At 46.8% G+C, this 24,655-nt stretch overlaps 1 protein-coding gene across 1 annotated transcript in view; it reads left to right on the forward strand.

Annotated features, from left to right (window-relative positions):
• The window catches only part of WIPF2 (WAS/WASL interacting protein family member 2), a 40,844-nt gene extending 19,455 nt beyond the window's left edge, over window positions 1–21,389 (forward strand). The window contains exons 2-8 of the mRNA XM_060080673.1: window positions 4,342–4,473; window positions 8,550–8,682; window positions 9,829–9,945; window positions 10,297–10,953; window positions 19,136–19,345; window positions 20,908–21,009; window positions 21,252–21,389. Of these exons, the coding sequence (XP_059936656.1) occupies window positions 4,411–4,473; window positions 8,550–8,682; window positions 9,829–9,945; window positions 10,297–10,953; window positions 19,136–19,345; window positions 20,908–21,009; window positions 21,252–21,292 (1,323 nt within the window). The 5' untranslated portion in view covers window positions 4,342–4,410 and the 3' untranslated portion in view covers window positions 21,293–21,389. The remainder of the gene's footprint in view (window positions 1–4,341; window positions 4,474–8,549; window positions 8,683–9,828; window positions 9,946–10,296; window positions 10,954–19,135; window positions 19,346–20,907; window positions 21,010–21,251) is intronic.
• The last annotated feature ends 3,266 nt before the right edge of the window (window positions 21,390–24,655 follow it).

The following is a 24,655-nucleotide window of genomic DNA, read 5'->3' on the forward strand; positions in this document are numbered from 1 at the left end:
AAGCAGTTCTCAAAGCAGACCCTCTGCACTGGGTTAGTGCTTGTAGTGCCGATCCTGAATTGGTTTGAATAAAGCTTCTTTTAGGGAATCTTCAGGGCAAGGAAAGTTGTGTTAATTTAAATAAATTGGTTTGCCCTTGGAAAATATATAGAGAGATCTGTTTGTATTCCATCACTAAGATAGGAATTTGGAGTGGGTTAAGTTTTCATTTAGGAAAAAGAGTAGAAAATTGCTAAACCCAACCAACTTGCAGGGGAGATTTTTTTCATAGTGATTGGTGAAATAGAAAGGGATCAGGAGACCAGAGTTTGAGTCCTAACTCTGCAGTTGACTCCTGAGTGATCTGGGGGTCACGCTTAGCTCAGTCAGTCTGCCTCTCTCCCTAGTGTGCATACACGTAACCCCACTCCTCGAGCTTCAGAGTCCTCACCTGTAAAATGGGAGTGAGAATACTCTACTGTAGTGTATCCTTGTTTGCTCAGTGTCCCTGGTAGGAGGGTGTCATGCCTGCAGTCTTTGTGGAGACAGAAGAAAAGTTGAGAACCACTGCTGGTAGTCAACCATGGTGCTGGTAGTGATTTTTTTTTTTTTTTTCCGGTACACGGGCCTCTCACTGTTGTGGCCTCTCCCGTTGCGGAGCACAGGCTCCGGGCACGCAGGCCCAGTGGCCATGGCTCACGGGCCCAGCCGCTCCGCGGCATGTGGGATCTTCCCGGACCTGGACACGAACCCGTGTCCCCTGCATCGGCAGGCGTACTCTGAACCACTGCGCCACCAGAGAAGCCTCTGAGCCTATTTTAAGAAGGCATCTTTAACTGCATAATGTATTAGTGGTCTTCTGCAGTGGGTGACTTTAAAAAAAGATTTGCCTTGCTGGAGAACTACTGCCTTTGCCTAATAAATGACTCTAACTGTCAGACTTATGTTTGTCCCTTTAGGTCATTTCTTACTCCGTAGCATGTAGATTGGGTCAACTGTGGATCTGGAAAGAACTAGGGACTTGTCTGAATCTCTTTTCCGGGTCATTCTAGGAGACCATTTCAACTGTGGCAATGGCCAAAGTAGGTAGAACTGGAAACCCAGAAAAGGTGGGAACTGAAATGACTGGAATTAGTTGAAAATGTTTGTTTCTGAATAAACTACTATTTTCCTTATTCTTGGGCTGCTAGCTTTAAGACTGCTATGGGGACTTGAGTGGAATGGTCATAGTGAACCCACAGAATTTAATAGAAGAAAGTTTTTTTCTTCTTCTCCACGTGTTTCTTTCACTTTAACACCCCCCCACGCCCCGAGATAGATATTCTGCTTTTGGGGATTTACTATTTTGATCAGTTTTTCAAGCCTAGTATGTTAGATTCCTGGCAAAGAAAGACTAGACTTAATTTTGAAACCAGAAATGAGAAGGTATTTCCCTTAGAGGGGAGTCAGCTGCTCGTTCCTTGAAGTGAGTTCAGACATCATTCCCTGTGGGAACCACCTAGCCAAAGTACTGTCCAGTTCTTTGTGACTGGAGCAAAAAGCTCTGTTGGCAGCCAGCCTAGAGTGGCATTCCACTGGAAGGAGCTGGGATTTTGAAGATGTTAACGGTCATGTTTTTGATCAAATTTACTACCTACAAAGGTCCTTGGTCATATAGAACCTTTGGAATATTTGCCCTTTTATCATTCTCAGGGCACTGAGAGAAGTGTTTAAGTGGTTACTTCTTTATTCACAGAGAGATTTTGATCACCCATGTAAAGAGTTTAGAACCAAACCTCTGCAATTATTTGGCTTTGACTTTTGTGGGTTCAAGAAGTGGGATTTCCTTGGGGTGACTTTTGGGGGGTATTGTTCTTGAGTTTTAGTTTTATCCTTGCCCCCTGCTTCAATGTCTTATGAAGACGAAAGTTCCCTGGCTTTAGTCTCATTTGTGAAATGAGGATCACTTACAGACTGTAATAAGGAGACAGCTGTATACTTTTTGAGTGTTAAGTATTAAGCCACTGATAACTGGATAAATTCTCACGTGGTATTTACACTCTTATCAGATTCCAGTGATGTGACTATACCAGGGGTCAGTAAACTGTGGCCCATGAGTCAGATCTGGTCCGTGGTCTGTTTTGTATGGCCCAATGACTAAGAATGGTTTTTACAACTTTCCTTAATAAGTTTATTTATTTATTTTTATTTTATTTATTTATTTTTGGCTGCATTGGGTCTTCGTTACTGCACGTGGGCTTACTCTAGTCGTGGTGAGCAGGGGTTGCTCTTTGTTGTGGTGTGTGGGCTTCTCATTGCGGTGGCTTTGTTGTGGAGTTTGAGCTGTAGGCACACTGGCTTCTGTAGTTGTGGTGCACGGGCTTCAGTAGTTGTGGCGCACGGGCTCAGTAGTTGTGGCTCGCGGGCTCTAGAGCGCAGGCTCAGTAGTTGTGGCTCACGGGCTTAGTTGCTCCGTGGCATGTGGGATCTTCCTGGACCAGGGATGGAACCCGTGTCCCCTGCATTGGCAGGCGGATTCTTAACCACTGCGCCACCAAGGAAGTCACGGTTTTTACGTTTTTTAAATGTAAAAATCAAGGGAATGAGAACACAAGCCACGGACTAAGAGAAAATATTTGCAAAAGATACATCTGATAAAGGACTGTTACCTAAAATGTACAAAGAACTCTTAAAACTCAACAATAAGAAAACAAACAACCCGATTAAAAAGTGAGCAAAAGACCTGAACACACACCTCGCCAAAGAAGATATATAGGGACTTCCCTGGTGGTCCAGTGGTTAAAACTCTGCGCTCCCAATGCAGAGGACCTGGGTTCGATTCCTGTTCGGGGAGTTAAGATCCCACATGCCGCAACTAAGCCTGCGTGCCTCAGTGCAGCCAAAATAAATAAATTAATTAATTTCAAAAAAAGAAGATATATAGATGGCAAGTCAGCATATGAAAATATTCCAACATCATATGTCATTTAGGAATTGCAAATTAAAACAATAGGATACTACTACACACCTGTTGGAATGACCAAAATCCAGAATGCTGGCGAGGATGTGGAGCAGTAGGAACTCTAATTCATTGCTGGTGAGAATGCGAATTGGTACAGCCATTGCGGAAGGTCTTCTGGCAGTTTATTCCAGAACATACTCTTACCATATGGTCCATCGGTCATGCTCCTTGATGTTTACCCAAATGAGTCCAAAACTTATGTCCTCACAAAAACCTGCACAAGGATGTTTATATCAGCGTTATTCATAATTGCTAAAACTTGGAAACATCCCAGATGTCCTTCAGGAGGTGAATGGATAAACAAACTGTGTGGTACATCCAGACAGTGGAATGTTATTCAGTGCTAAAAAGAAATGAGCTATCAAGCCATGAAAAGACATGGAGGAAACTTAAATGCATATTACCAAGTGAAAGAAGCCAATCAGAAAAGGGTACTTATGATTCCAACTATACAACATTCTGGAAAAGGCAAAACTATGGAGACATTAAAACGCTCAGTGGTTGCCAGGGGTTCAGGGGTGGGGGCCAGGGAGGGATGAATAGATACAGCATAAGAGATTCTTAGGACAGTGAAACGATTCTATATGATACGACATTGGTGGAGAGTTGTCGTTAGACATTTGTCCAAACCCATGGAACGTACAACAGCAAGAGTGAACCCTAATGTAAACTGTGGATTTCGGGTGATAACGAGGTGTCAGTGTAGGTTCATCAATTGTGACAAATGTATCACTGCAGGGTACAGATAGTGGGGGACTCTGTGTGTTGGGGGGGACAGGGGTTTTAGGGGGACTCTGTACTTTCTGCTCAGTTTTGCTGTGAACCTAAAACTGCTCTAAGAAATAAAGTTTATTAATTTAAAAGGTTGTCAAAACAAAACAGAAGAATAATGTGCGACAGAGGCCATATGGGGTTTACAAAGCCTAAAGTATTTTTTTTTTTTTTTTTTTTTTTTTTTTTTTTTTTCGGTATGCGGGCCTCTCACTGTTGTGGCCTCCCCCGTCGCGGAGCACAGGCTCCGGACGCGCAGGCTCCGGATGCGCAGGCTCAGCGGCCATGGCTCACGGGCCCAGCCGCTCCGCGGCATATGGGATCCTCCCAGACCGGGGCACGAACCCGTATCCCCTGCATCGGCAGGCGGACTCTCAACCACTTGCGCCACCAGGGAGGCCCTGAAGTATTTTTTTTAATCTGGCCTTTTACAGAAAAGATTTACCGAGCCCTGGACTATATCACAGTGCGACTAGGAGATGAGTGCCTAGTTTCTCTCTGGTGTCATGCTCAGTCCTCTGGTTCTCCTGGTCCTCAGTGTCTCTCATGGCAAAGTTGTTCTCATGAATTTATTTCTGTTTCACTTGCAGGTATATGAGTGACCTAAAGCTGCAGATTAAAAAGGAAAGAGAGCAGTGCCAACTGCAAACAGGGCAAGGATGCCAATTCCTCCTCCCCCTCCACCACCCCCCGGTCCTCCTCCACCTCCCACTTCTAATCAGGTAGGTAGTCCATCCACCTGGCTATCTCAAGACCTGAATGGATACTTAGGGCTTCCTGGTATAAGACATAGTGTACTCAAAGACATGGGGTGTAGGAAGATGGAGAATAAATAAGTAAAGTCTGTCTTCCTCAATTCGTTCTGATTCCTGAGAAGTCCTCTTAGGACCATAATGGCTTGTCTTGGTTTTTTTTATCCTGGTTCAGTCTAAATGGAGATTTGGGCAGGTGGCATCAGAGTAGGAACTAGTGTGTCTTCCCTAAAACTATTGTAGTATAAAGGTCAATGTGTCCTTTCCCTGCATCTTTGAGAAAAGGGATGGCAATTCCTAGTTGTTGTTTCTTGCTGCCATTTCATTTCCTTCTTTTCTACTCCAAATCAGTTCACTTTAAAGTCAAGTCCATCAGGTCTAAAAGCTCCCGTGCCCCATATCAAGAAAGAAAGGAGTTAATGGAATTAGGAAGAAGACTAAAGGTTCAGTAATGGGAAGAAAAAAAAAAGCAATGTGGCTTCTGAACCAAGGAGACAGCCACTTTTACTATATCTGAGTTGTGATACCTGGAGTCACATGAGAAAGAAGGAAGCAACCTGGGTGATTCGTCTCGTGTGTGTGTGTGTGTGTGTGTGTGTGTGTGTGTGTGTGTTGTGTGTGTTGGGTGTTTAACAGATGAGAAATTGTTCCCTAAAAGAGGAAAGGTGACTTAACCTAGCTAATTTGTTTCAGAACTAGGACTAGAGTTCAGGTCTGCCAACTTCTGGTTTTTTTCCTGTAATTTTTGGGGTGTGGTGGGAGCTGAGGCTGGAGGTGTAGGTGGGGGGTTTGGAGTTTTCTCTTGGTCGTGATGGGAAGATGCTGAAGTCTCTTCAGCCGCAGGAGGAACCTGCTTGGGTTTATATTAGGAAAGTTACTCTTCACAGTGTGGACGGTAGGTTGGGAGTTGAGACTACAGACAGGGAGGTTGAGACTGGAGACAGAAGCCTGTGGCAATTGAAAATGAGAGTCTGGACCAAAGCAGTGAGGATGGAGAGTGGAGACAAGAGACAATGACAAAGTAAAATCTTAAGAGTCTGATGACAGATGGAAGAGTGAAGAAGAGGAAGGAGATTGGAATGACTCTAGTTGGGGGATTGATTGAATGCTGATGCTATTTACAAGAGAAACAGGTTTGTGGGGGAGGATATGAGCTCAATTTTGGACACGCTTAGTGATATTTTTCTCTTTACAAAAGTAATATGTCAAGAAATTTATGAACTGTGGTTAAGCAAAAAGGAGCAGTTACCCATAATCCAACCATTCATAACAGTTTTGTGTCTAGCCTTCCCCTCCCTCCTTCCTCCTTTTGTATCTGTCTACCTTTTTAAAAATAATCATTTATTAATTTATTTATTACTTTATTTATTTTTGGCTGCATTGGGTCTTTGTTGCTGCACACGGGCTTTCTCTAGTTGCAGTGAGTGGGGGCTACTCTTCGTTGCGGTGCGCGGCTTCTCATTTTGGTGGCTTCTCTTGTTGTGGAGCATGGGCTCTAGGCACGTGGGCTTCAGTAGTTGTGGCGCGTGGGCTCAGTAGTTGTGGTTTGCGGGCTCTAGAATGCAGGCTCAGTAGCGTGGTGCATGGGCTTAGTTGCTCCGCGGCATGTGGGATCTTCCCAGACCAGGACTCGAACCCGTGACCCCTGCATTGGCAGGCAGATTCCTGACCACTGCGCCACCAGGGAAGCCCGTCTACCTTTTTTTTTTTAAAAAGGCTGTGCTTTATATACATACTGATTTCTGATTGGCTCTTCTTCCTCATTAATACATCATGAATGGCTTGTCATGTCATTAAATGTTTAGTGATATCATTAAAAAATTTTTTACTGCACTAAAGATCCAGAAAAAACTAGAGAACACCAATAAACATAGAAAATGTTAATCTATAGTTAACCTTTGTTAACATTTTGTATGTTTATTGTAGGTGAACTAGAAAATACAGATAAACATAAATAATTATTACCCCAGATTAACTTTTGCTAGTATCAGTGTATATCCTTCTAGAAATTTTCTGTATGTGTGTACCTTTTTTTTCTTCACAATATAAGCTAGCTACTACTTATTGAACTCTTACTATACACCAGGCACTGTGCTAAGCTCTTAAAAAGTGTTGTCATTTAATTCTCAAAACTACGCTATGAGATAGGTCCTGTTATGACTCCTTTTGAAAACTGGAATCATGCTATATATTGTTCTATAATATTTTTTGCTTGATTGTGTCAGATATTTATTTCCATGAAAAGATGCTTATTACTCCTACATCTTTAAGAGCTTAACTGGCATCCCACTGTATGATTATACCTTCATTGTTCTTTTCGGTTGACCTTTTAGATTACTTCAGCTTTATGCTATTATAAACTGTTTTTTGCTATTATTATCGTCTTTGGGCACGTCTCCAATTATTTTCTTAAAGTTAATTTCTGGAAGTAGAATTCTTGTGCTAGACTTTTAAAAGGTGTTTGATACATAAATTACTTTCTAGAAAAATCATACCAATCTGTCCTACCACAGGTAGTAGAAAAGAGTACCTGTTTTCCTGGATCCTTAAGATCACCATAGGGCAGTTTTTTATTCTATACATTGTTTTGAACATCTTCAGTGTGCCAGGCACTGTACAGGCAGTGGTCCCTGCCTTCACAAAGCTAGCAGTCTCTTTGTAATTTTAACCTTTACCAGTATCATAGGTAGATAATGATAGTTTTACACTACATTTTTTTTTATTATAGTTGATTTTTTTTCGTATTTGTTGGCTCTTTTGACTTCTTTTTTGTGGTATGCGGGCCTCTCACTGTTGTGGCCTCTCCCGTTGCGGAGCACAGGCTCTGGACGTGCAGGCTCAGCAGCCATGGCTCACGAGTCCAGCCGCTTCACGGCATGTGGGATCTTCCCGGACCGGGGCACGAACCCGTGTCCCCTGCATCGGCAGGCGGACTCTCAACCACTGCGCCACCAGGGAAGCCCTCTTTTGACTTCTTTTATGCAGTGTTGTTCATATCTTTTGCTTATTATCCCACTGATTTCTAAGTCATCTTTATATGTTAATACTCTATAGACTTAGGCCACTACCTTTCTATCTATCATATGTTACATTTGTCACTGACAATTTTTCTTCCAGTGTATCATCTGCTTATTTACTTATATTCCTAAGTAAATAAGTTGTAATAAGCAAATCTGTCCATCTTTTCCTGTATTTTGGTTGTCTTGATTAGCAAGTCCTTCCCATTTCCTATATTTTTGCATATAGTACTTCTGTGGTTTTATTTTTTTACACTTAAATTTTATAATTCAGCTAGAATTTATTTGAGAGTAAAGTGCTACGGTAGGTATTTAACTTTATCATTTTTTTCTAAAAATTAACCACTTGTCGGACTTCCCTGGCGGTCCAGTGGTTAAGACTCCACACTTCCGCTGCAGGCGTGTGTGCGATCCCTAGTTGGGGAAGTAAGATCCTACATGCCTCCCGGCATGGCCCAAAACATTAACCACTTGTTATTAACACCTTGTATTTAATAATCTATCCTTTCTGCACTGAAGAAATATACTTTTATTATTTCTATATAGACCTGGGTCTGCTTTATGGATTTTCTGTTTTGTTCCATTTATCTAGCTGTCTGTCCCTATGCTCCTGTTGTTGTTGGTCATAGGAATATTTCAGGATTTAAACAAGATAGTGAAAGTAATGTGCTTATTATTAGCACAACGCCTGGGATATAGTGGGGGCTCAATAAACGTTTGCCTTGGTGGTGATGCTACAAATAAAGTGTCCGACACACAAGCCTAGCACATAGGTGCTCAGTAAGTATTGGTGCAGGCCTCCTGTCAGAAGCTTCTGAACAGGAGGAAGACCTATACCCTTCACAGAAGGTACAGCATGAGAGACAGTTCTAAAGAGGAGGATAATGGACATTGATACTGTCGTTTGGCACATGTATCTTACTAGGTTAGACAGGCATCTCGTGGAATCCAGTTTGGCTTAAGGCATTTATCCCGAGCTTGTGATGAAGGGGATATTGAGGGTGAACTTATGTTTCCCTCTTCCTTCAGGCCAACACTGAGCTGCCCAAGCTGAGTAGAGATGAGCAGCGGGGTCGAGGTGCTCTCTTACAGGACATCTGCAAAGGGACCAAGCTGAAGAAGGTGACCAACATTAATGATCGGAGTGCTCCCATCCTCGAGAGTGAGTCTGAGCTTCATCTCCTGATGAACCGCTGGGATCCCAGGGTTGACTCGGGGACTAGGCTTGGCTGTCTTTTTTTTTTTGCGGTACACGGGCCTCTCACTGTTGCGGCCTCTCCTGTTGTGGAGCACAGGCTCCGAACGCGCAGGCTCAGCGGCCATGGCTCACGGGCCCAGCCGCTCCACGGGACGTGGGATCCTCCCGGACCGGGGCACGAACCTGCGTCCCCTGCATCGACAGGCGGACTCTCAAACCGCTGCGCCACCAGGGAAGCCCTTGGCTGTCATTTTTATTGTTGGGTCGTGAGTGGGAGAGTTTTTTTTTTTTTTTTTTGCAGTACACGGGACTCTCACTGTTGTGGCCTCTCCTGCCGCGGAGCGCAGGCTCCGGACGTGCAGGCCCAGTGGCCATGGCTCACTGGCCCAGCCGCTCCGCAGCATGTGGGATCTTCCCAGACTGGGGCACGAACCCGTGTTCTCTGCATCGGCAGGCGTACTCTCAACCACTGCGCCACCAGGGAAGCCCAGTGGGAGAGTTTTGTCTTGGGATGTTCTTTGGCTGTCTTCTCATCTGTTCATTTGAATACCTTAGAAATTTCTTTTTGACCTTTGAGAAGCATTCTCGGGGTCTTAAGCCTCCCATCTCCTACTATAACTAGTGCTTGTTAGGGCATATCCTTGGCTTTTCTCTGAGAAGACCACCACAGTCCTAAAAGCCTGTAAGCTGAAGCCAACGATGATTTTATAATTGCTACAAGTGTTCATTCTGAAAGGCCTCTGGGGGTTTTCTCACACCTGGGTCCCTGAGACATTAAGCCCCCTCACCATCTGGGACTTGGAGAGGAAAGCCTCGAGAACTCTGTTGAACAGGTCTTCATCCTGGTTACCGCTGTGCCCTAAATAAAGGAAGACTGGCTCCTCGTTCCTTTTGTTTTCTCTCTTTCATCACAGCACAGAGTTTCATCCCCACACCTACATGAAGCTGTGGAGCAGAGAAACCCAGCTTTCTATTTCAGTGGAAAGGCAAAAGCAGTATCGGTTTGTTTGCAAATTAAAGCCCAGGTAGAGGAGGGGTTTCTCCTCAGGATTGACTTGGTCACCAGCCTCAGAGCATATGAAATGAAAATCCTAATGGTGTGCTTTCCAGAACCCAAAGGAAGCAGTGGTGGTTTTGGCTCTGGAGCAGCTGCCCTGCAGCCCAAGGGAGGTCTCTTCCAAGGAGGAGTGCCAAAGCTCCGCCCTGTGGGAGCCAAGGACGGCTCAGGTATGTGATAAGTACTTCCTTAGGATATTTCCCAAGCGCGTTCGTTTCTGACTGGTCCCAGGTGGGCCCCCTGGGGTTGAGGAGTGTGGTAGAGATGGGAAGGAGGAGTGGGGGCAGGGCAGGGGTTATAACGTAGAATAAAGCAAACGCTGGGGGTAAATAAGAGTGCGTTCAACTTGCATCAGTAGTATTTGTTCATGGGCCCTGAGCCTGGAACCAGGTGAAAACCCAGAATCACACGGGTATTTGCCCTGCTGCCGTGCAGGTTGCACTAAGGAGGCGGGGTGACGTGGAGATACCAGCAACGTAGGTCCAGCTCCGCTGACCCCGTGCTATCTGGTGTATTTGTAGAGAACCTAGCCGGCAAGCCAGCCCTACAAGTCCCCAGTTCTCGAGCTGTTGCCCCAAGGCCTCCGGGGTCTACAGCCAGCGGGCGCCCTCAGGATGATACAGACAGCAACCGAGCCTCACTCCCAGAACTGCCCCGGACGCAGAGACCCTCGTTACCGGACCTCTCTCGGCCTAACACCACCAGCAGTTCGGGCATGAAGCACAGCTCCTCCGCCCCTCCTCCGCCTCCCCCGGGGCGGCGTGCCAACGCCCCCCCTACGCCTCTGCCTGTGCACAGCAGCAAAGCCGCAGCCTACAACAGAGAGAAGCCCCTGCCACCCACACCTGGACAGAGGCTTCACCTCGGTCGAGAGGGACCTCCCGCTCCACCCCCAGTCAAGCCGCCTCCTTCCCCTGTGAATGTCAGAACGGGACCAGGCGGCCAGTCTCCAGCTCCTCCGCCGCCGCCGTACCGCCAGCCTCCCGGGGTCCCCAATGGACCCTCCAGTCCCACTAACGAGTCAGCCCCTGAGCTGCCACAGAGACACAATTCTTTGCATAGGAAGACGCCAGGGCCTGTCAGAGGCCTAGCGCCTCCTCCACCCACCTCAGCCTCCCCTTCTTTGCAGAGTAATAGGCCACCTCCCCCAGCCCGAGACCCTCCCAGTCGGGGAGCAGGTAAGTGCCTGGAAGCACCTGATTTTTCCTACCATACTGAGACTGAGTTTATCCTTCCTCTTCACCCTTTTCCCCAAAGCTGTCCTTCAGCGAGTGAAGTGAATACTCATTCAATAGGTTTATTGAATGCCTTTTTACGTGTCAGACTCTGTTGTTAGGAAAACAGCAGTAAATAAAAAAGACAAAAAATCCTGTTCTCCTGGACAGTTAACAAATTAATTAGTAAAAAAAAAAAAAAATATATATATATATATATATATGTACATAGTATATAGATGCTTTAGAGAAATACAAAGCAGAGAAAGGGAATGGGATATACTGGAGTGGGGATGAGGTAATATTTTAAATTACAGGGGTGAGGGTAGGGGTGGGGTCAGGGAAGGCCTTACTGATAAAGTGACAGTTTGGCAAATACCTGAAGGAAGTGAGGGAGTACGCTACGCAGGCATTGAGGGCAGCAAATGCAAAGACCCTGAGACGCTGGGGACAGCAAGGAGACCGTTGTGGCAAGACCAGGCTGCGTGAGGGGAAGAGCGGCAGGACCTGGAGGTCGGAAAGCCAGATGCCACGGGAGGACATTGGAGGACTGGTTAAGACTTTGGGTTTTACTCTGTGTGAGATGGGGAGCCACTGGCGGGGCGCGGGGGGTTGGAACACAGAAGTCGCTTTGATTTACCTTTTGAAAAGGCAGCTGGCTCTGTTGTTGAGAACCCACCACAGGAGGACAAAGGGGCCAAAGGAGACCACTTAGGGGGCTAGTGCGACAATCTGAGTAGATGGATAGGAGGATCACAGCAGGTTTGGGGGAAGGTGGGTGTTCAGTTTTGGATGTCAAGTTTGAGGTGCCTGTTAGACATCCAAGAGGAAATAACCAATTGTCGATTGACTCTCAGGCTCTGAAGTTCAGGGGAGTGGTCTGGGCTAGAGAGAGAAATTTGAAGGATATTGAGAACCACATGCTGGGGTGAGATCACCTGAGGAGTGAGTATAGAGAAGAGGAGAGGTCCGAGGCCTGAGGCCTTCCTACATGACAGGCGAGAGTGATGAGAGTACTAAGCAGAGAAAACTGAGAAAGGGCCTCTAGTGAGGAAGAAAGGAGGAATGCCAAGAGAGTAGTGGAGAAAGTCCAGGATAGAGTGAGTGAGCAGCTGTGGCCTGTGCTGCAGATGGGTCAGGTAAGTTGAAGACTGAGAATGACATTGGTCTCAGCAACGTGGGAGTCATTTGGGGGACCCCCAAATTACCCTTCTAAGTAGTTTCAGTGGAGTGCTGGAGGGAGCGTGAGGGTGAAAGTCTAATTGGGGTGGGTTCAAGCATGCAGGAATAGGAGAGGACTTGATGAAGATAGCGCTAGAGAAACTCTAGGGAGTTTGCTGTAAAGGGGAGTCGGGGGTATAGGGATGTGGAATGGGTGCTGGAGGAGGATGAGAAATGAGGGTTGGTTCCCCCCACCCCACCCCACCCAAGACGGGAGATATTTCAGCATCTTTTGTGCGCTGATGGAATGATCCAGTAGAGAGGAGGAAATTGCCTGGATAGTGTCCTTGGGGAGGCAAGAAGGAATGGAACCTGATCCACAGGTCAAGGGTTGGCCTTAGATAAGAACACAGTTCTTTGTGGTGATGGGAGGGAAGGCAGAGCATACAGGCAAAGAAGCAACTAGGTAGGTGGGTGCAGTGGTAGGAGCACGTGGAAAGTTTCTTCTAAAATTTTTTTAAAATAAATGTATGTATTTATTTATTTATGGCTGCGTTGGGTCTTTGTTGCTGTGCGCGGGCTTTCTCTAGTTGCATGGAGCGAGGTCTACTCTTCCTTGCGGTGCGCGGGCTTCTCATCGCAGTGGCTTCTCTTGTTGCGGAGCACGGGCTCTAGGCACGTGGGCTTCAGTAGTTGTGGCACACAGGCTCAGTAGTTGTGACTCGCAGGCTCTAGAGCGCAGGCTCAGTAGTTGTGGCGCATGGGCTTAGCTGCTCTGCAGCATGTGGGATCTTCCCGGCCCAGGGCTCGAACTCGTGTCCCCTGCATTGGCAGGCAGATTCTTTAACCCCTGTGCCACCAGGGAAGCCCCCCCCCTTTTTTTTTCTTTGCTTCTATATTCTGGGTGAAATTGAAAGCAAGGACATACGCTGTGAATGAGGGTAAGGAAATAGAGGGAGATTTGAGGAGAGAGGAAAGAGGGCACAAAATGGCCATCTGGGCGTGCAGGAGAATGAGTGGAGGAGAGAAGTGTGCTAGGATGACCAGCATCACGGAAGGCGCGCTCGAGCTTAGGGGCCACACACTTCAAGTGAGATTCCTCAGCTCGGTGTGTGTTCAGCTGTGCCTCTGCAGGTACTGAGTTGGAGGAGAGTTGTATTTCACCAGGTTAGCGTGTTTTAGGCACGTGCGACTGTAACGGAGAGCAGGGCAAGGGAGTTAAGGGCGTGTGTAAGGGAGTGCTCGTAACAAGGGACCATGGTCCTGAACTGGGTAAGGAGGGGATTAAGGAACCTTCAAAAAGGTGGGAGAGGGCCTCCCTGGTGGCGCAGTGGTTGAGAGTCCACCTGCCGATGCAGGGGATACGGGTTCGTGCCCCGATCTGGGAGGATCCCATATGCCGCGGAGCGGCTGGGCCCGTGAGCCATGGCCGCTGGGCCTGCGCATCCGGAGCCTGTGCTCCGCAACGGGAGAGGCCACAACAGTGAGAGGCCCGCATATCGCAAAAAAAAAAAAAAAAAAAAAAAAAAAGGTGGGAGAGGTTGTGTCATCCTACAAAATAGCCTGACTGAAAGTAGAGAGTGAACGAGGCCATGCTGGGGCCTTCTCAGACCCAGGAATTTTGGCTCCTGTATTCTCTTGTTTCACTGGGCTTTGAGCCTCAGCCTCCACAAATGGCTTTTGAACTTTGATTTTATTGTATTTTATTTTTATTATTATTTTTTTTTCTTTTTGCGGTATGCGGGCCTCTCACTGTTGTGGCCTCTCCCGTTGCGGAGCACAGGCTCCGGATGCGCAGGCCCAGCGGCCATGGCTCACGGGCCCAGCCGCTCCGCGGCATATGGGATCCTCCCAGACCGGGGCACGAACCCGTATCCCCTGCATCGGCAGGTGGACTCTCAACCACTGCGCCACCAGGGAGGCCCCTGAACTTTGATTTTAAACAGTCCCTGCAGGTATAGATGAGATCATCGATTAAGCAGGTATGTCATCGGGAAGCGTGTATTAAAGGCCCATAAACTGGTACTGCTGCTTGATTAGGTACAGAGACTTGTATTCTAGGAGCTGGCGGTGGCATCAGGCGGTCACACGGGAGCCTGGTATGTGGCCGACCCTGTATTTCCCTGGCTTTAGCCATAAGGATGTAGTCCTAACGTGACCTTTGACTCCACAAAGTTTAGGTTAAAAAGAAAAATTTTTTTTTAACTTAGGGATTTTTTTAAATGACCCTTTATCTGAGCAGAGCCCATATCTTTCTGAAGCCAACCAGGAATAGAAGCGGAGAAAAATGTAATTTCTGTGGGTTGAACTGAGTCGTTTTAAATGCCTGCAGACTTCTTGCTTCCCACTTCTCAGTTCTTTTTTTGTGATTTCTTTAGAAAAATGTGAAGTTATGAGCCTTGTTCTTCTGTCTACAGCCATCACCAACTTCGAGGCCTGACATAGGCCTCAGCCTGCTTTCTGTATCAGTAACCAGAGCAGCAGTTCTCAAGAGTGACACTCTGAAAAAAAATTGAGATATTTTAGTCAGAGATCTTTCAAGTATTGGCTCCACTTGTTCTGTGACATTGGGCAGATGACTCTGATTCTCTGAGTTTGTTTCCTCATTCGGAAAATGGTGTTCACAGTACTTTTCAGAGGTGGTTATAAAGAAAATAATGTGTAAAAGTGCTTTATAAACTGTGGTGTGCTGACGAATTTAGTGGTTTTATGCAGAGGACTTCTAGGCAGTTTTCATGGACTTATCTCTGTTAATAAATCGTATGGTGTGATAACATGGGATAATTTACTTTTGTTTCTTTATGAATTATTTACATTTGAATGAGTATGTAGTCTTTTACCCTCCCCAGGGTGCTCAGAGACCGAAAAGTCCCTTATTATTGGTCCATAAGGTTTGTTTTCTGAATTTTTCCTTTGCAGAGTAAAACACTATTTTAAAATATATATATATATATATATATATATATTTATTTATTTATTTATTTTATTTTGGCTGTGCTGGGTCTTAGTTGTGGCATGAGGGATCTAGTTCCTTGACCAGAGATCAAACCCAGTCCCCCTGCATTGGGAGCACAGAGTCTTAACCACTGGACCACCAGGGAAGTCCCTAAAACACTATTTTTTTAAGAGAATTTTTTTCTTTAAAAAGAGTTGAGGATGGAGTGGGAGGTTGGGTTTAGCAGATGTAAGTGATTATATATAGAATGAATAAACAACAAGGTCCTACTGTATAGCACAGTGAACTATATTCAATATCCTATGATAAACCATAATGGAAAACAATATAAAAAAAGAATATGTATAACTGAATCACTTTGCTGTACAGCAGAAAGTAACGCAACATTGTAAATCAACTATACTTCAATTAAAAAAAAATAACGTCATGCTTTCTTTCATACAGGTTTATCTTGGATTACAGAAGTCAGTCTTCCTACCCGAGGGTTTCTTTTGCACACTGCTTGTTTCTTGGGGTCCTTGGGTTCTGGCTCTGTCACTTGAAAGTCTTAAAACTGGACGTGACAAAGAGCTCAGAAACTTCTTAGAGATGGCAGAATCTGGTCAGGATGACCGGCCCTGAGGGAGGGTGCTGAGGGAGCCCAGCAGGTAGCTCTTGGTCCTGCTCCGTTTTGCCCACCCAGGGTGGCCCTCATCACTGCCTCCCGCTCAGAGTCTAGCTGATGTCCTTTTGAGCCTGACCTACCCTCTACCTTACTCTCCCTGGCCCTGCCCTCGCAGTAGATGCAGACTCTCAGGGCCCTGAGAAATCTGAGTTTTAGGGAAATATTTTGAGGATGACCTGAAAGAGCTTCGGTTTGGGCAGATTTGGAGTGAAAACAGGGTTCAGGGATCTGCTGGGAGGAGTTAAGGAGATTTCTCTTTAATTATGACCTCTAATGGCCCCGTCCATACTTATACAGACCTTGGAGAGTGAGGGAGAGTTGACATTCTGAGTGTGTTTTATGGGAAGCTAAAACTAACATTTACTGGGCCTGTGGTGCCAGACTTCTTGTCTCTAAGCATCATCCCAGGGACTTCCCTGGTAGTCCAGCGGTTAAGACTCCACGCTCCCAGTGCAGGGGGCTCAGATTCTATCCCTGGTCAGGGAACTAGATCCCTCATGGCACAACTAAGAGTCTGCATGCCACAACTATAAGATCCCACACGCCACAGCGAAGATCCCTTGGGCTGCAACTAAAGACCCGGTGCAGCCAAATAAATATGTAATAAAAACAAAAACAAAACAAAATCATCCCATTACTGTTTCATTCTTAACTATGGTTACTCTATAGAAATTCTGACAGTAATTCAGGAGGAATGATATATACTCTTATTACTAAGACAGTGTTGTCTGTTAAGCCGAGTAGTCTCCATGTACTGTTTGGTAACATGGCCCAGGTACCAAAAGACACTTTGCCATCTCACTGGGTTATACATTTGTTCGGGAGATATTTAATACTTGAGGTTGTTGTGAAAAACATTGTGTAGCAGTTTTCTTACTATGGAAGAGCAGACGTATGCTGGGTCTGTTAGATCTGTGACCTTAGACAAATAGCCTGAGTCCCAGTTTCCTCATTTGTGAAATGGGGATAATGCCTCATACTTGTGAAGGGGTGGCTACAAGAATTTTTAAAGATTTAATGCATATAAAGTGCCCGGGACAGTGCCTGGAACATGATGGATATCAAATAAATGGTAGCTGCTAGTATTCTTAGTGCAAAGCATAGAAATAATCTAACTTAAACACATTCGAACTTATTCCAGTGATGTCCAGCATGCTTTTTTTTTTTTTTTTTTTGCGCGGTACGTGGGCCTCTCACTGTTGCGGCCTCTCCCGTTGCGGAGCACAGGCTCCGGACGCGCAGGCTCAGCGGCCACGGCTCACGGGCCCAGCCGCTCTGCGGCGTGTGGGATCCTCCCCCCTGTACCCGTGGTCCCCTGCATCGGCAGGCGGACTCTCAACCACTGCGCCACCAGGGAAGCCCCAGCATGCTTTTTATTTATTTATTTTTATTTATTGGCTGCGTTGGGTCTTCATTGCTGCACGCAGGCTTTCTCTTAGTTGTGGCGAGCGGCGGCTACTCTTCATTGCGGTGCTCGGGCTTTTCATTGCAGTGGCTTCTCTTGTTGTGGAGCACAGGCTCTAGGCGTGCAGACTTCAGTAGTTGTGGCACGTGAGCTCAGTAGTTGTGGCTCGCGGACTCTAGAGCACAGGCTCAGTAGTTGTGGCACACGGGCTTAGTTGCTCCGTGGCATGTGGGATCTTCCTGGACCAGGGCTCGAACCCATGTCCCCTGCATTGGCAGGTGGATTCTTAACCACTGCGCCACGAGGGAAGTCCCCCAACGTGCTTTTTTTTTTAAATTTATTTATTTTTGGCTGCATTGGGTCTTCGTTGCTGCGCGTGGGCTTTCTCTAGTTGTGGCGAGCGGGGGCTACTCTTCGTTGTGGTGCACGGGCTTCTTATTACGGTGGCTTCTCTTGTTGCAGAGCACAGGCTCTAGGCACGTGGGCTCCGTAGTTGTGGCTCATGGGCTCTAGAGCGCAGACTCATAGTTGTGGCACCCGGGCTTAGTTGCTCCGCGGCATGTGGGATCTCTCCCCGGACCAGGGCTCGAACCTGTGTCCCCTGCATTGGCAGGCAGATTCTTAACCACTGCGCCACCAGGGAATTCCTCCCAACATGCTTTTGACATTACCTTATGCTTGGTGGCAAATTTTGTCTTCTAAGGTGAACTTGATTTTCGAAAATGGCCAGAAATCAGAGTCAGACGTAGGTATGACTTTCTTTGGTGGTGATACAACCTCAGAAATGAGAGGTGACCATCATATGGTAATATTTATGGATCTGTCTGACAACCTGGGTTTGGAGGCAATTCCAAAAGAGGTGTTCCCGATTTCTTTTGAGCAATGAGTCTATCATTGGAAACATGTAACTTCTGCAGATGAAATTATTATACATAATTTGAACATCACTCAGTCCGTACTACTAAGTGTTAGAATAAGTGACATAACCTGTAAATGCTGTGGGAGAGCAAAGGAGGGAATCAGATTAGAGTGGATTGCTTTGGAAAAGCCTTGAGAAGATGGGACTTGAGTTGAACCTTAAAGAAAAGTAGGATTTGATAGTAAGGGATGAGGGGTGGTATTTCTGAGTATTGTGGGGGAGTCACAAGAGCAAAGCATATGTAATTTGGTTTATTTAGCACGTATTGATTGAAGACCTACCATGTGCTGAGCTTGGGAACTCAGATGAATGGACAGTGCTCTGACTTTAAGAAACATACAGTGCCCTTGGCAAGAAGCACGTGTAATACAACATAGTAGTGGTAGAGAGAGACAGAGTGGACAGGCAGTACAGAAGAGTGGTACCTAATCCAGTGTAGGAATCGAGGAAGAAAAGAAGGTGCGATCAGGCTGACTGATGTGGTAGGGTACTGTGTAAGAAAGGAAAAGGATTGGGTGAGACCCAGTCAGTGTGGAAGCTAAGCATTTGAAACTTTACGATATGGGAAATGCAAAGCCCTTGGAAAAGTTTGAGCTAGTATTTTGGGGAGATTAGTGAGTTGGTGGTATGCAGAATGGATTGAAAGGCTAAGAGATTAGAAGCAAGGAAAACATTTGAGAGGCTTTTTTCAGTAGAACAAGATAAAAATGAGAAAGCCCTGACTTAGAATTGTGGAGGAAGGCATGTGAAAGCAGAGAAAAAAATCATCAAGGATAAGTGGAATTCTTGACTGACTTGTCATGGGAAATGAAAAAGGGTCATAAATTTATTCTGAACTTTGGTATTGAGAAGAATGGTGATGTTGTTAAAGAAATAGGGATGAGGAGAGGGTGAGTATGATATTTAACATGATGCCCAGTGGTTCACAGGGTCTGGTTCTTTGGGAAAGCACCGAGCACTCTTTTGGCCCATGCCTCTCAAATCCCTCCGTCCATCACCGTCTCTACGTCCAAACCTAACTGCTTTGAACTTTAATTGCAGCTCCTCCACCCCCGCCACCCATGATCCGAAATGGTGCCAGGGATGCCCCCCCTCCCCCACCACCGTACCGAATGCATGGGTCAGAACCCCTGAGCCGAGGAAGGCCCCCACCTCCGCCCTCAAGGACGCCAGCTGGGCCCCCCCCGCCGCCTCCACCACCCCTGAGGAATGGCCACAGAGATTCTATTACCACTGTCCGATCTTTCTTGGGTGAGTAGCTAGCTGTTTTAGTCTCATAGTTCCAGTGGTGACTTCACTAATTCCAGTGGCCGCTGTAGAGTGGGAGTGGTTGCTTGGTGTCCTCTGTTCACTGCAGTTCCTCTCCTGACCTTCCCTCAGACTTCTGGGTCCCATCCATGGCCATCTCTTTCCTTAGGCAAATTCTAGGCACGATTCCTTTGGAATAGATGGAAGTAAAATCAGCAGGTGTTTTGCTAACTCTAAAGCCAATCTCTTGCTCCCCAAGGCTCATTATTTGTGGTTAGCTTTTAGGTCAAAGACTGTATCCTCTTCAGGATTATTTTATTTATTTATTTATTTTTTGCGGTACGGGGGCCTCTCACTGTTGGGGCCTCTCCCGTTGCGGAGCACAGGCTCCGGACGCGCAGGCTCAGCGGCCATGGCTCACGGGCCCAGCCACTCCGTGGCATGTGGGATCTTCCCGGACCGGGGCACGAACCCGTGTCCCCTGCATCGGCAGGCGGACTCTCAACCACTGCGCCACCAGGGAAGCCCTCTTCAGGATTATTGAGACAGGAATTACGTATCCTCCTAGGAAGAAGAGCTCCTTTCTGGACCTTTGAAAACAAAACAACACTGTGTACACAACTTTTATCTAGTAATCCAAAGCCACTGACTAGTTGTGTTACTTTGAAGAAGTCACTTCAGTTTTTTGGACCTCACTTCCCTTATCTGTGAAACAAGGAGACTGACTAGCTCAAGAGTGTATCGGATTAACTTTTCCAAGTTTATAAATGAATCTTAGACCCCACCTAAGAGATTCTAATTCATTAGGTCTGGGATGGAGCACCAAGTAAAGATTGTCCAGCAGGTATTGTTAGACCCTCTGTTGAGGAAGTCTGGAAGGATCTGCACCGTCCCTCTTAGCCTGAACACTGTAGATTCTTTAATGGTTGACCCTTCTCTGGCCCTGCTCTAGTCTGTTCCTGTTAAGTGGACCAGTATTTTTGCCTGGAGGATATGCCCTTTGGAATGTGATCGAGCCACACCCATAGAACATTTGAGCCTTCTTGTAGAGGGGCCATGGAAAGTGGGTGGGGGAGCCATGACATGGCCATCCCGACTGTGTTGCAGAGCTCAGTGAGGGGAGCCTGAGGCCCAAAGGGAATCTTCTGGTCAGATCGTTCCCTAGCTGGTGGCATATAGTCCCATTTTAGATGAATTTCTACCAATGTGTGGATTCAGTTCAGTTGGTTTCCCATAGTGATCGTCTCTAACATGCCTATGTTACCGAAACACAGAACTATATTTCCTTCTCCTGCTGTGCAAACAGCTGGGCTCCTTTCCTGGTATGTGCCTGGTTTGGGGTGGAAGGATTTAAAGAGCCAGTTCGAAGGCTCGTTCCGTAACGTAAGGAGCCTGGAACACTGTGTGTACGAGGCGCGGAGAGTAAAGCTGTTGCTGCCGGGGCAAGGCAGGCCCTCATGGTACACCGGGAAGCCCAGGAAACTAGTATGGGGAGGGTCCGAAGCGGCAGAGAGGTGTGGGAGCATGAGGAAGGGTGATGTGAAGTAATATTGTTCCTTTTGCAGATGATTTTGAGTCCAAGTATTCTTTCCATCCAGTAGAAGACTTTCCTGCTCCAGAAGAATATAAACACTTTCAGAGAATATATCCCAGCAAAACAAACCGAGGTGAGAGAAGAGAATCATGGAAGGTCTTCCATACTTGCATAGGCTGTAGAATCGGTGTGTGCTCTTCTTAGCTTAATATGTGCTTCTCCTTGTCTGCATTTTCTTAAAAAGACAACGAAGCCTTGTCCCAGATTTTAAAGGTTAGCTTGAAGAGCCTGTCTGTCTCTCATTTTAGGAATGTTTGGGTGATTCACGGTCTGGTGGGTGACCTCGCGTGTGGGGTTTTTATTTATTTTTTTCAGCTGCCCGTGGAGCCCCACCTCTGCCACCCATTCTCAGGTGAAGCCTCGCTTGGTCCTGTTCCTCAGGAAAAGGATGGACCCTCTCCTCTTCTCAGATGGTCCCTTCCATTCTCCCTGAAACCTGCATGACAGCTCCTAACGTGTTTCTCCAGTGCAACCAACCTCGAGACTCCAAGCGTCCACCCAGCTCACCTCCATCTATGCATCTCGTCTCTGGACTTGGTGACCGGACTCTTTATATTGACAGTAGGGTCTCAAACCCTGCATCCATCCCTCCTCTTGCAAGCCCTGCTGGCCAGATGAGGAAAAAGATTCCATGTCTCCTGCTTTCCTCTGGGGAAAGGTGCCTTGCTGTGATGAATGAACTCATTGTCGGGGCGGGGTGGAGAGTGGTACTCCTAGCTTCTCCTACCCACTGTTGGGGGAGCTTGGTGGGTATATTATATTTCATCATTTTAGGAGGCTGGCATGGCCAGGACTTCTGGGGGTGGGCATTTTTAGTGAAATGGGAAAGGAGTTTGCAGAGAAGTGATCTGTTTTAAAGGTCAAGTTTAGAGCATGGGCAAGGAAATGGGTCTGCTTTATTTTTCGGGGTATTTTGGTTTTGCCCTCACCCCACCCCACGCTCATACCCAGAAGTAGGTTGGATATAAACACTAAATACTAATCAGTTGAACTAAACATCTAATAAAAAGAGAGGGTGAAGTAAACTGGGGGTCCTTTTAGAGCTAGTCAGTTCCTCTGTGGCACAGGGACCAGGAGCCATGTGAGCCCTCTGGGGCTCCCTGCTCCGTTTCTTCAGGTGCTGAGGCTGAGGGATGTTTTTCCTCCTCTCACCACCTATCCCCTCAAGAGAAAAGTCCCTTTCATTCATTCATTATGAATTCAGAAACCCCCAAAACCTCTAGTGAGAGATAGGAAGATAGGACCTTGGCCTTGGCCTTAACCTTGACCTTGAGGCTGCCTCAGTCTTCTCTGCTTGGCCCTGAAGGCCACTGGCCCTTGCAGCCCTGTTCAAAAACTTCAACCCCTGATGGGCGCTCCAGGATGACGAAGAAGGGAAGGGTGAAGCACCTTGTGGAAGGGACCAGCTCTGCGGGCTGTGAATGGCTTTAACTGAGGCCCGCTCGTTGTGAAGTTCATAGCCCGTCTAAGTGAGCAGGCTCTTCCTGTTCAACCCCAAGACTGCAGGGGTTAACACAGCAGAGTAGAGAAGGGTGAGGAAGCTTATGGGGGTAGTCAAAGATTCCTCTGCCAAAAGCACAAGGACTTTGGTGCGGTGTGCCTCAGTCCAGTTGATCTTCCCTGGCAGCCAGCAATATATTGTTTCGTCTTCCAGGTCCTAGTTAAAGAGCACAGAGAAAATGGAGGTTCCCAATCTAGGTAGGAACTGAGCTTGGATCATGGTACAGGGACTTCCCCTTCTCCAACAGCATGATGGAGCTCCTGGGCTCCACATCCAGCTGGTTTGGTTTGCTAAAGCTCTTGTCAAGTGCAGAGGCTGCTCGGAGCTTGAAGTGAGAGCAAAGGAGCTTTCATCAGATACATCACAGGCTTAAACTGCCCTAGGGACCTTTCCTATCTGTTGGATCACAGACAGAGGATCTGTACATGGTGCCCAGTGAAACCCAAGTCTTCCCAGTGCTAGATGAAAGAGCTCTCGACTTGGGTTATTTATCTGGGGTCTGCGATCCTTTGCCATCCCCTGGACCATATTGACTGTTGGGGCAAACCAGGATTAGGTCTGTGACCATGCTTTTTCTAATCATTCTTTATTTATCATTCTTATTTTCAAATCTGTTAGCAGTTACCTCCCGGCAGTATCCCCCCAGCATCCTGAAGCCAGTGGAGCTTAGAGAGAGGATGCTAGTGGAGGGAAAAGGAGAAAGTACAAGACTTGATACTGCAGCAGAGTTCTGGGGTAGATGCTGACCCCAGTTACTGAACTTGGACTGTGAAGTCTTCCCATTTATTTTTGAAATGGGAGTTGATGCCTTTTGTACAATGTTATCAAAGCGTATCTCTTTTCCCCTCACTACTCAAACATAGAGCATTGAACTGAGCATCACACGTAAAAGCCAAACCCCAGCTTTTCATTGGGGCCACTGTCTTCCTCCCGTATGACCTGCCCCTCATATTCCCCAGCATTTGGACTGTGTCACGTGGGTATTGACTGTATTTTCATTTTCTTGGCCTCCTGGAAAAAGGCTTGGGGCTAGATCTAGTCAGATGGATTTTCTTCTTCAGAGCATGTTGATGACACAGTACCTATTTAAATGTCTTTGCCTTATACCTTATTTGGTCCCTGTGTTAATAACAGATTTATTATCATGTATATTTACTATTGATGAATGGGAATGTGAGCCTCATAGTTATTGATCTATTTTGTATGCTGTAAAAAGCTTGTAATATAGGTTTGAGGTGGGCTGGCTACAAGAGCACGAAAACTTCTCACCTTTTAAACTGCTCTTTTTATCTGCTTGTGGGAATGTCATCTCTTCAGCGGAAGATTGGGTGGTCTCATGTTGAGGCTGTTGCCCAGTCCCATTAACCCCCTTATGCCTTCCCAGAAGGAAGAGACATTGCCCAACTAGGCATCAGGAAGCTGTGTTAAAAGCCCTTGTGTGGGTTTGGTTTTATGCTGTTTTTCTCGGGTGGGAAAAACTTCATAGTTGTTTCTTACCGCCCTTTCTGGGAAGCAGGCCAGTGGTCTGCAGGTTTTTAAATGAGCTAGATGCCCCTCTTCCCCTCTCCTCTGGTCCCCAGACCTGGATCGTAGCACTGTGGTGCTCCAGGTGTGGTTTGCTCTATCGTGGGGGTTTCCTCCAGCTGCAGAGGCCCAGCGTTTTCCCAGCTGGGCCTGCAGCGTGAGAGCACTTAGGGGCTATCCCACCCAACGGACGTGAGGCTCCTGTCTCCAGAAATTCATCCCAGCCCTCCGAACTGGCAAAGGCAAGGAGACTAGCCACTGACCATTGCCCTGGGGGCATCCCCTCACCCCATAGCTTCCCCTCTTGAAACCTAAATTTACCTCCAGGGAGAGGTGAGATAAAATTGTAAATAGACTTGCTACAGAGCAACTCAGGGTTGGGGTGTGTTTTAGTTCTCCTGATCACTTGAAATAATCTGTAGGCTGAGTGCTTATGGGAGTGGGGGTGAAGTGTGACTCCAGGGTCCTTCCCTTCTGCAAAGCTCTGGGGGTGGAGTAGCGGGCATCTGAGGCCCTTTGATGGCACTACACTGAGCTGTCTGTTCTTCTGGAAACCCAACCTACAATCTACTGCAAATCAGATGCCTCACATTCCAGTTGTAGTCTTTCTTTCCCTGTTGAATCTCAGTCCCTGGCTGTACGTGGTCAAGGTGGCTTTCTGTGAGCCACCCTAATTTAGGGAATGGGAGGCACT

The sequence above is a fragment of the Mesoplodon densirostris genome, chromosome 18 (assembly GCF_025265405.1).
Source record: "Mesoplodon densirostris isolate mMesDen1 chromosome 18, mMesDen1 primary haplotype, whole genome shotgun sequence".
In the NCBI taxonomy this organism is placed as follows: Eukaryota; Metazoa; Chordata; class Mammalia; order Artiodactyla; family Ziphiidae; genus Mesoplodon; species Mesoplodon densirostris.